Source organism: Canis aureus, chromosome 14 (assembly GCF_053574225.1).
Source record: "Canis aureus isolate CA01 chromosome 14, VMU_Caureus_v.1.0, whole genome shotgun sequence".
Taxonomy (NCBI): Eukaryota; Metazoa; Chordata; class Mammalia; order Carnivora; family Canidae; genus Canis; species Canis aureus.
In genome coordinates, this window is record NC_135624.1 from 40,082,191 (window position 1) to 40,092,001 (window position 9,811).

A 9,811-nucleotide genomic window follows, 5' to 3' on the forward strand; every position below is an offset into this window, starting at 1 on the left:
GACCCCTTGGGCGGCTCTCCTCGCACACTGAGCTCCCACTGGCAGACAAGGCCTTGGCCCATCCCAGCCAGGGCCTCAGGGGCTGGCCCCAGGGTCCCAGCCCCGAGACACGGCAGCAGGAGAGGAGGGCCAGGGTCTGCACACTTCCCCACAGGACCCCTAAGCAGAGACCTGCAGCTCCAGGGGGAAGAGACAGGGCCACCGGGACACTGATGCCGGAGCCCGAGGAGGCGGGGAGCACCTGCCAGCAGCACCTGAACACCCTCCCCCCACAGGCAGATGGCTGCTGGGGGCTGACCCACCCGGTGGCCAGGCGTGTACTTCCCGTACAGGATGAGAGACCCGAATGCCAGACTAGGGCGATGGCCCTGCCTGCACTCCTGGGCCTCCTCTCTGGCCTCAGCACCCGGTGCCAGGCTCCCGTCAGCTCGGCTCCCCTGAGCAGGGCTCCTAATTAGCTCCTCCGTCTCACTGACCATCCCCCCCTTCTGCAGACTGAGGGCAGCAGGCACCCATCTCTCCCAGTTCGAGACCTGTCTGACCACGGCACGCCTGGAGGCAGACCCTGGACAGGACTGGGAGGCAGCCCAGATGCGCCCCCCCTAAAACTCAAAGGGCTGGCAACCCAAACTCCAGCAGTCTCTGCCGGGAGAGAAGTCCCCAGAAGCAGGACCAAAGGTTTGCATACACCCTGGGGGAGGCACCTCTGTGGGCAGCTTCCCTCCCCCACCTCCAAGCTGCTCCCTGCGCTCACTCGCCTTCCTTCCCAGGAAGCAGGAACCAAGGCTGGAGAGGCCAACCTGCCTCAGTGGCAGGAGGCCGGGTCACCTGCTTAGGCGCACCACCATTTGGTCTCGGTGCGGGAAGGCCAGCCCCGGCCCGCCGTCCACTCCCCGGCTCACTTGGCCGTTATCAGCAGGGCCTTCTGGACCCACCTGGCCGGCTGGTGGTGGCCCGAGGTGGGGTGGGGGTGCTGGGCCCAGGCCGAGCTGCCCTTGGGGCAGGGAGCACCAGCTCACAGGGAGTGCCCGTGTGGAGGGACGTGTGGAGGGACATTTCGCCTAGGCTGCACCCCCCTCTGTCTACCCCCCGAGGCCCTCCTCAGGACAGGGTCTGCCCAAAAGTGGTGGGCAGACTGGGGCGCGGAACAAAAAAGCATTCGGTGCCCGCACCCCCGCCGCCCGGGTGGGGAGCTGACCCAGGAAATCAGCAGGTAGTGTGCACAGCCCAAAGAACTCGGCGAGCCCAGAAAGGGACGCAGAAGCAGAGGCAGGGGTGTCTGCAGACACAACCAGACCCTCCACCAGGTGGACTCTTACCTGGCCATTCCAGGAGGTGTCCGGCACGCACGAAGGAGGTTCCCAGAGTTCAGGGTTGAGGGGGGCAGCGTGAGTGGGTCCACCTGGGGTGGGCGGGCCTCATACAGGAGCCCCCTGGCATCACCTGAGTCCCAGGGGGCACATGTGGCTGGTTATGCCAAGCCCCTGGATGTGAGGCCTCCTTCAGGAGGAACAGGTGGAGGGCATGACCCTCTAACCCAGCCGCAACAGCCACCCCTTCAACTCGCCTGTCAGGACTTGCCTACCATCTTTCCTGTACCTTGAAACACCTCACAGAAACGAGCCCGAGATCCAGTCTTCCTACTTCTAGGAATCGGTCACAGAGAAATCCTCAACCAAAGCTACGTCTACAAGGATGTTCATCGGACAGTCGTTCATGTTAGCCCGAGAGCAAGCCTGGAGGGAGCCGGCCCAGCCTCCCCGCCTTGGTTTTCAGAAGGACCCCACAGATCATGTCATCAGGCCTTGCACAAACCCCTGGCTTGGCCACGCATGTGCAGATACATTTTCAAAGGACATTGGAGTCTGATGGCTGCTCCGCGGCGGTGACCTTGGGGACATGTTGTGAGTTGGTTGTTGAAGATCACAAGAGCCCTCTGAATCACAGGGTCAGGTTTTGAGTGGGTCAGAGCCCACTTATGCTTTCACCCACAAATGCTTGCTGAGCGCCCACCACAGGCCAGAGGGTTCCCACGTGGAATCCCTGGTCTTCGAGGCCTGACCTGCTGGACAGAATCAACAAGAAAGCAGCCCACACCGGAACTCACGGGCAGGCCCAAGATGAAGTGCATGCCTCTGATGGGGACCAAAATTCACCCAAGCCCCTTCCAGGCAGGCGGGCAAGGGGCTCCACTTGCCAAAGGAGCTTCACACTCCCCTCTTCCAGGCTAAGCCCAAAGCTCAGACTAAGATAGCAGCGAGGTGCTGCGTGGGGATAGGGTCAAGCAGCCCCACCAGACGCCCATCCTGCCCTCCACAGGTCAGATCCAGAGGGCTAACCAAGGACTGGGGCCCACGGCCGGTCCCCCAGGGAAGTGTGGCACCCCACAGATACCACCACTCCTGGCTGGGGAATTTGGGACAGGGGCAGAGCCCCACCTTCAACCTCCAAGGAAAGAGTCCTCAAAGCCTTCCCAAGTTGATGCGTCCCCCCATTATCCGAATATCAAAGAAAACCATGCAACGTGTGACCCTGATCCCAAAACTGTGAAGACACGAGCATACCCATACACACCAAACACACTCACTCATACCCCTGCACACTCACATGGCTCCTCGGATACCCCTAGTCCTTTCCCACGTGGCTGGTCCTTTACAGGGTCCCTCTTCCCATACAGCTCCCTCCCTGCCATTCCGCCTCAGCTCCCTCCCCCTTGCCTGTCCTACCCCACTGTAAGAGGTAAGAAGCCACTTCCCCTGGCACCTGCCACCACTGTCACTGCAGGTGCCACCCAGAAAGGCTGAGAGAAAAGGTCAGGTGCCGCAGCTCCCCACAGGAAGCGTGATGTGAAACTGTGAAGTGTATTTCCAACACAAGCAGGTGGCTCACACTCAGCTGAACTGCATGAGTTCCCACAGGAGGAGGAGGAAACCTGGAAATGAGAGAAGGGAGGAAGGGCCACGCAGCCCCCTCTCCCCCTCCAGCTCCCCCTCCAGCTCCCCCTCCAGCTCCGAGGCTGCATTGCTCTCCATTTTGCTCTCCGGTCCTGGCCAATGAGAAGCAGGATGCAGGGCATGGGGCGCCGCTGGCCTCCCCTCTGCCCACAGCCCAGGGCGGCCTCTCTGCCCACGGCGGGTGGGGCGGGTCCAGGCAGGGCTACTGGGGAGAGGCCGGAACTCTTGCCTCCAGACTGGGGACGCTGGCTTTATTGTGAGGCCTCCAGACTCTGCCCTGGGAGGTGCCCAAACCCCTGGCTCTGGGAAGGATCCCCTGGCTGCCCTGAGCTGGGGGCCTGGGAGCATCCTGCCAAGGCACTGGGCCAGGTGGGGCAGCCACGTAACAGGGACCCCAGAGTAAAAAGGGGTCCAGAACCAGCAAAGGTGGACCTCCCGCTGGGGATCCCCCGAGGCCACGACCCCTGCCCCTGCGACACCCCTCCCCCCCTTCCCCCCCCGCCCCCCCGCACAGGGGGTCCAACGGCTCAGACCCCGGACCAGGACCTGCAGGATCACAGAGGGCCCCGGGCAGAGGCGGCGGCCTGGCCCAGCCGAGGGCCCGGCCCACGTGTCAGAGATGCTCCCACTGCACCCCACTAGGCGGAAGGGACGCGAGGCCCCCAGCTCGCTCTGTAGGGCCGCCCCCGCCGCCACACCTCGCCACGGCCGCCGGGCTGCCCCGTGATGTCGCGCAGGCCCGCGGGGGGACGAGAAGGACCGGCCGGACAGGCACCGACACCTCCCTGGGGCTGCCGCCAGCCCCGCCCGGGTCTCGGCATTCCGACTCCGCCCCGCCCCCAGCTCGCCCCAGCGCCCCCCAACCCCGGGGCGCCGACTCCGCCCCCGCCCCCCCAGCGGAGCGCCGACTCCGCCCGCCGCCCCCGCCCCCTCGGCTGCCGGGAGTCCCGGGCTGTCGTGCGCTCGGGCGCCAGGCTTGGGCAGCTCGGCGAGGCCGTGGACGCGTCGCCCCGCGTGAGTCGCGGGCGGGGGGCGGGCGGGCAGCGGGGCAGGGCGGAGGGGTGCGCGCGCGGTGCGGGGGGACGCGAGGGGGCGGGGAGGCTCGGGCCTGGCGGGTGGGCCCGGCCCCGGGCTGAGCCTCACCCCCACCCCCGGCCTCCCGGCCTGTGCCAGTATTTCCCAGGACCGGGCCGGAGCGGCGCGCTCCCCGGCCGGGTGACCCAGAGCCGCGCGGGCGTGGGGCCCACCACCCAGCTCTGGGCTCCCCGTCGCGTCTCCCGTGGGGCGAGGGGCAGCCTTGCTGACTTCAGAACGGAGCTGGCATCTTGAGGGGCCCGCAGGGTGGGAAGAATCAGCCCTGGTGGGCCGCCCTGGGGACGAGCCTACCCGGGAGGGGGCGAGAGGTCCTTGTTTGCCAAGGATTATGCAAGCGGCGGTGCCGGGGCCCTCCTCCCAAGGCCCCCTCGCCCTACCCCCTGCGGAGCCACCTGGCTGCTTCCCATCTTCCGGGACAAGGACCAGGCTCCTACCTCTCCATTGGCCCTCAGTCAGCAGATGCCTGGCTTTGTCAGAAATCAGCCCCGGGAGCCTGGGGGAGGAGTGGGCCTCTGGGTCCCAAACAGCAGTGTCCCCAGGCCCACTGGGTCCCCTCAGGGCTCCCTTTGCCTGACCCATCCAGTGCCTCAGCTCAGCCCAGCCCAGTGGGGGCTGTTTGGTTGGGTGCCTGGCGGGGGGGGGGGGGGGGGGACGACGACGACGACGACGACACCATCTGTGACTGGTGATCGGGCATCCCAGAGCTTCCTTGAGGACGCTCAGGGCTTCTCCATGCCCAAGCCTCACTTTACAGAGGAGGAAACTGAGGCTCCTTTCTTCCTGAACTACCTGGATCTGGTGTGCAGGCTCCTCCTGGGCTGGGCACCATTCTTGGGCATCTACAGCTCCTGCCCCTGCCCCCAAGAGGTCAGCCCAGGCCCAGGGTGGGGAAAGCCTGTTCTCTCCCTGGCATTCTTCTTCCCAGAGTCTGGGAACGTGCTCCACAGCCCGGGATGCCCTTCCCCCACTCGTGGCTGTCCCCAGCAGAAGGCACCAGACTGCTCCTCCCACACCGTGCCTCCTGAACAGGGAGGTGGAACCCAGCTGGTCACCTCAGAGTGCTTTCTGCACTCACCTCCCTGGTCTGGGTCTCTGCCCGGGAGAGGGTCCTGGGGTAGGGAACCAGGCAGCCCCCATAGACTCGTATCTTCCTAGCCGAGGCTCACCGAACCTCTTTTTCAGGCACAAAATGGGGGAATGGCAGATATTTATAGGCTCGCTGTCGTCAGCATTGAATAACATACAGAATGGGAAGCACCCCTTGTCTCCACAGCACAGAAGCTGCTGGAGGCGGGTGCTCAGCTAGATGTGCCTCGTGCACCCAGCCCAGCCCCTGAGTCTTGTCAGGAATGGAGCTGGCTCATGGAAAGTTCTGGATGCTGGCCAGCTTATATCACTGGTCACTATTCCCCCCGGCCCCTCAGACCACCAGGAAGGGCCACTGTCTTGGCCTCCCTCCCTGTGTGATCCTGAGACCTTTAATGGGCTCCCTCACCCAGCCACAACAGCTGGCACCACAGGCTTGGGGAGGGGCCTCCCGAGGAGGAGTGTGCCCCCAGCGAGGGGCAGGTTCAGAGGTGGAGCAGGAGGGCCCTGTGTGTGCAGGCTGTGAAACGGAGGCAGCTGGGCTCCCACTGGGAGGAGGGGGATGCGGGGCAGCAGCGCGGTCCTCCAGTGAGTGTTCTCCAAGCAGGACCAGCATCTCTGGCTTTGTGAGACCCCGGACCAGGCCCTGCCTCGTCCAGAATGAAGGTGTTTCTCCCTGTGCTGCTGGCGGCCCTTCTGGGCGCGGAGCAAGGTGAGATGGCCCGGAGGTCCCTGGCTGTGGGGTGAGCCGCTGTCCTCCTGGACTCTCTCTCTCCCTTCTCCCTAGCTGTGCCCGGGGCCCTTCAGGCCTGTTCCCGGGTGACTGTTCTGTACGGCCCTACAGGTCCTCTCCCCCAGCAAAGCGGGTCACTCCTTCCTGCTCCCACTGGAGGCCCCAGTTCTGCCCCTGGCACACTTATCCCTGTGCATTTGGATGTCACGGGAGTTCCTCCTCCAGGGCCAAGTCCTGGGGCATGATAATTGCTCCATTAACATCTGCAGATGATTGGGAAGTGAGGGGGGGCCGGAAGGGGAGGAGCGGCGGAGGGGTCACCCCTGAAGGTTCCCGGGCCCTGAGACAGGTGTCCCCTTGTTCTGCAGCCCACTGCCTGGTGTGCTTCTCATGTACGAATCAGAACAGCAACTTCTACTGCCTGAAGCCGACCGTCTGCTCCGACTCGGACAACTACTGTGTGACGGTGTCCGCATCCGCCGGCATCGGTGAGCACCCGCCTCTCCCGATGAGCACCCGCCTGCCCCCCCGGGGCCCGCCCGCCCCGCCCTCACTGCCCTCACTGCCCTGTGCCCCCTGCAGGGAACCTGGTGGACTTCGGCCACACCCTGAACAAGGGCTGCTCCCCGATCTGCCCCAGCCCCAGCGTCAACCTCGGCGTGGCGTCCGTGGGCACCTACTGCTGCCAGAGCTTCCTGTGCAACATCAGCACGGCGGGCCGGGGGCTGCGGGCCAGCGCTGCGCTGCTGGGCCTCGGGCTCCTGCTCAGCCTGCTGTCTGCCCTGCCGCGGCTCCGGCCCTGACGGGGCGCCCACTCCCGCAGCTCGGGAAGGGAGGCCGGCCCCTCCCCGACCCCAACACCAGACGGAAGCCTTTTCCTGCGACCCGTCACCCTGCTCGATCCCGGCCCTTCCGCCCCTGGTCCCCACAGTCACGCCGGCCCCCGGCCCCGCCACCACCCTCCCTTCTCAGGCAGTGATGTGAGCTTCCTCAGGGAACCCGGGAAGGGCCGAGGGTCCCCGAGTCAGAGCCAAGGCCTGGGGACACACCGGGAGGGGCCATGGGCCCCCAGGTCTGGCCCTCAGGTGGGGTGGAAACGTGCTGACGGCCACTATGTCCCAGAAGGACGGCATGCTGCTGTCGCAGGCAGTGGTGTAGCTCAGCTGTGTGGACAGGGTGTCTGTGTGCCCCTGTGCAAGTGCCTGTGCAAGTGTCCGGCCGTGTGGGAGCCAGAGCGCGGGCGTCAGGAGACCTACGTCGGCAGCGGCTGAGCTCCCGGGGCCCCAACAACAAAGCTGCTCTTCCCTGGCATTCATGCGGCCCACGCTCACTCACAAACCCCTTTTGGAAGACGGGGTTCCACTGCATCTGGGTTCGGACTGCTGGACCCAGGAGTCAGCCACCCCCCAGCTGCCGCCCCCACCCCTCCCCCGCATCAGAGTCGGCCTGCTGCTTTGGTGCCTCAAATAAACACATGTTCCCAACCCTCCTGCTCTGGGTGTGATGGCCTGTGGCTGCTCGTGGGGGAGCCCCCTCCCAGCAGGGGCCTAATGTTGGGGGGACTCTGCTGAGGCCCACACGGGGGAGGGGGGCCCCCTGAGGCTAGAAGGAAACTCCCACCCCGTTTCCTGTGCCAGGCTTGCTCCTGCCTCACAGGAGCCCAAGGAGCAAGCCCCACTTGCTCCTGCCACAGGCCACAGGGGGCAGGGCAGGGCAGGACAGGACAGGAAGCAGAGAGGGAGGTCAGTCTGCTTCTGGGGGGAAGGCAGCACCCTGCAGGGAGAGGAATGGGTTTAGACTGGGGAGAAGGTCGAGGGCCTGCTGGAGCACACGTGGGGTGGGCTCTGGGACCCGAGAATGGGATGCCAGGGCCTGGAAAGCTGAGGGGATATAGGAAAGCCTGACTGGACAGGCCGGGGCCCAGTGAATGGGTGAGCGAGACACCTGCCCCCTGGGCCTGAGGCAGGAACAAGTGGGATTTCCCCTGGAGAGGGCCTTTGACCCTGGCTGGAGAGGAGGGGGCCATCCCTGCCCTGTGCCCACTTCCCCTCTGCAAGCCACATGGTGTCCATGGTGACCAAGGAGGCGGTCTGCAGGGGCTGCTGCCGGGGAAGGCTCTGTGTCCACAGCCCCGGGCTGTGGGGCTGCCAGAAGAGGAGCCGTGAATGAGGGCCCTACCACGCGTCAGGGCCTGGAAGGTGTGGCTGTCCGTGTCCACTAGATGCTGGCAGGCCAGGTCTGTGGACCTAGAGGGGCCCCCTAAGGACCAGCCAAGAGGGGCCATGGATGGCTTCGTGCAGGATAGAAAAACGAGCCAGAATAGTGTAAGTGATCGAGTATAGCAGGTGGAGGGTCTGATTGACTCCCCGTCACTTGGGGTTAGGAGTCCTATTGGATAGAAGTCTGGCGTACTGTTGTTTCAGGAATCCAGGATAGTGGGGCACCCGGTGTGGTTCGGAGGATTGAGTTTCTGCCTTCGGCTCAGGTCATGATCCCAGAGTCGTGAGATCGAGTTCTGCATGGGGCACCCTGATCCTCAGGGAGCCTGCTTCTCCCTCTCCCTCTGCCCCTCCTGCTCTCTCTCTCTCTCAAAGGAGTAAATAAAAAGTCTTAAAAAAAAAAAAAAAAAAAAAACCTCAGGTAGAGTCCCATCGAAGGCAAGAATCAGGTGAACAATGGATGTTTGTCGGTGATTCATGGAAGGTGGGGATGTTGACGCCAGCGTTGGCCCAGGTTATTGGAAGCTAATGCCCTGAACATGTTTGGGATCCTGTTCTTTCAGATGTTACCAGCTGTTTAGGAGCTTAGGAGGAACTCACAGTGGTTAATTTTCTTGCCTCCCCACTGGAGCGGAAAAGGAGCTTCTTTGGTTGACTCAGAGGCACAGGGAGCTCCGGAGCCCGAGTCCCCGGGACCAAGCAGGAAAATGGCAGAGACCGGAGACGGAGCCTGTGCAAAGTGCGGTTCCTCTTCTCTGCCTCACACACCCCGGCTGGCCTGAGGCTCTACGTGCCCATGTCCAGAGTCCCAAGGAGCATTGGCCAGCAGGATGGGACGGTGATCAGTGTGGGGCTCAGGGTCCCGACCCATGTCCAGGGATGTCCAGGTCAGACGTGGGCACTGAAGCACGGAAATGTGGGGTCCTTACCGTCACAGCCACGAGAGGGGGACAGCCAGCCAACACACATAACCAGGTGACAATGCAGTGATTGAGCCCAAGGGAGGCTCTATTGGTCTCCAATAGTGCAACAGAAGAAGGAGACCCAGGCCCAACCAGTGCCTTGTGGAAGGATCCAGAAACATATCACAGCAGCCTCATTGAGACTCGGTGAGCAGTAAGCATGTGATTCACCCGAGTGGGTCAGACCAGCATTAAAACAAAAGAAGGGGCACTCAGCTGGATCGGTCAGTGGAGCATGGGACTCTTGATCTCAGAGTTGTAAGTTCGAGCCCCATGTTGGGTGCAAAGATCACTTAAAAAATAAATATTTTTTTAAAGATTTTATTTATTTATTCATGAGACCCAGAGAGAGAGAGGCAGAGACCCAGGCAGAGGGGAAACAGGCTCCCTGCAGGGAGCCCAACGTGGGACTGGATCCCAGGTCTCCAGGATCACGCCCTGGGCCGGAGGCAGACGCTCAACCACTGAACCACCCAGGCTGTCCCCAAATAAATAATTTTTTAAATAAGAAGAGGGCACCTGGGTGGCTCAGTGGTTGAGCGTCTGCCTCCAGGGAGGCCAGGGGAGGGTGCAGGCTGCCCCCGGGGGCAGAGGGAGGCTGGGTGGAGCTGGAGAGGGGGGGCGGAGGGGGAGGAGGAGGAGCCCAGGGCCCTGAGTTTCCATTTCCTGCAGCTTGGGCGAGCACAGGTGCGGCTGGGCGGGCGGTGGGGCGGGTGGAAGGGGCCTGGCGGGGCGGGCGGAAGGGGCCTTAGCCCCCAGACT

At 63.8% G+C, this 9,811-nt stretch overlaps 1 protein-coding gene across 2 annotated transcripts; it reads left to right on the forward strand.

Moving 5' to 3' along the window:
- The first annotated feature begins 3,833 nt into the window (after window positions 1-3,833).
- On the forward strand, window positions 3,834-7,352 carry LY6E (lymphocyte antigen 6 family member E). Of its 2 annotated transcripts, none has more exons than XM_077847512.1 (4): window positions 3,834-3,968; window positions 5,743-5,847; window positions 6,237-6,356; window positions 6,451-7,352. In XM_077847512.1, exons 2-4 carry the CDS (start codon window positions 5,796-5,798, stop codon window positions 6,669-6,671), a joined length of 393 nt encoding a protein of 130 aa, XP_077703638.1. In that variant the 5' UTR covers window positions 3,834-3,968; window positions 5,743-5,795; the 3' UTR covers window positions 6,672-7,352. The 2 variants fall into 2 exon arrangements, with proteins under 2 accessions (XP_077703638.1, XP_077703639.1); XM_077847513.1 differs by having other exon boundaries at window positions 3,873-3,968; window positions 5,655-5,847.
- Window positions 7,353-9,811: the final 2,459 nt, after the last annotated feature.

Coding starts and splice junctions, on each gene's coding strand:
- LY6E (XM_077847512.1), top strand. CDS start 5,796: ATGAAGGTGTTTCTCCCTGTGCTGCTGGCGGCCCTTCTGGGCGCGGAG. Junction 5,848..6,236: donor CCTTCTGGGCGCGGAGCAAG/GTGAGATGGCCC, acceptor CTTGTTCTGCAG/CCCACTGCCTGGTGTGCTTC. Junction 6,357..6,450: donor GTCCGCATCCGCCGGCATCG/GTGAGCACCCGC, acceptor TGCCCCCTGCAG/GGAACCTGGTGGACTTCGGC.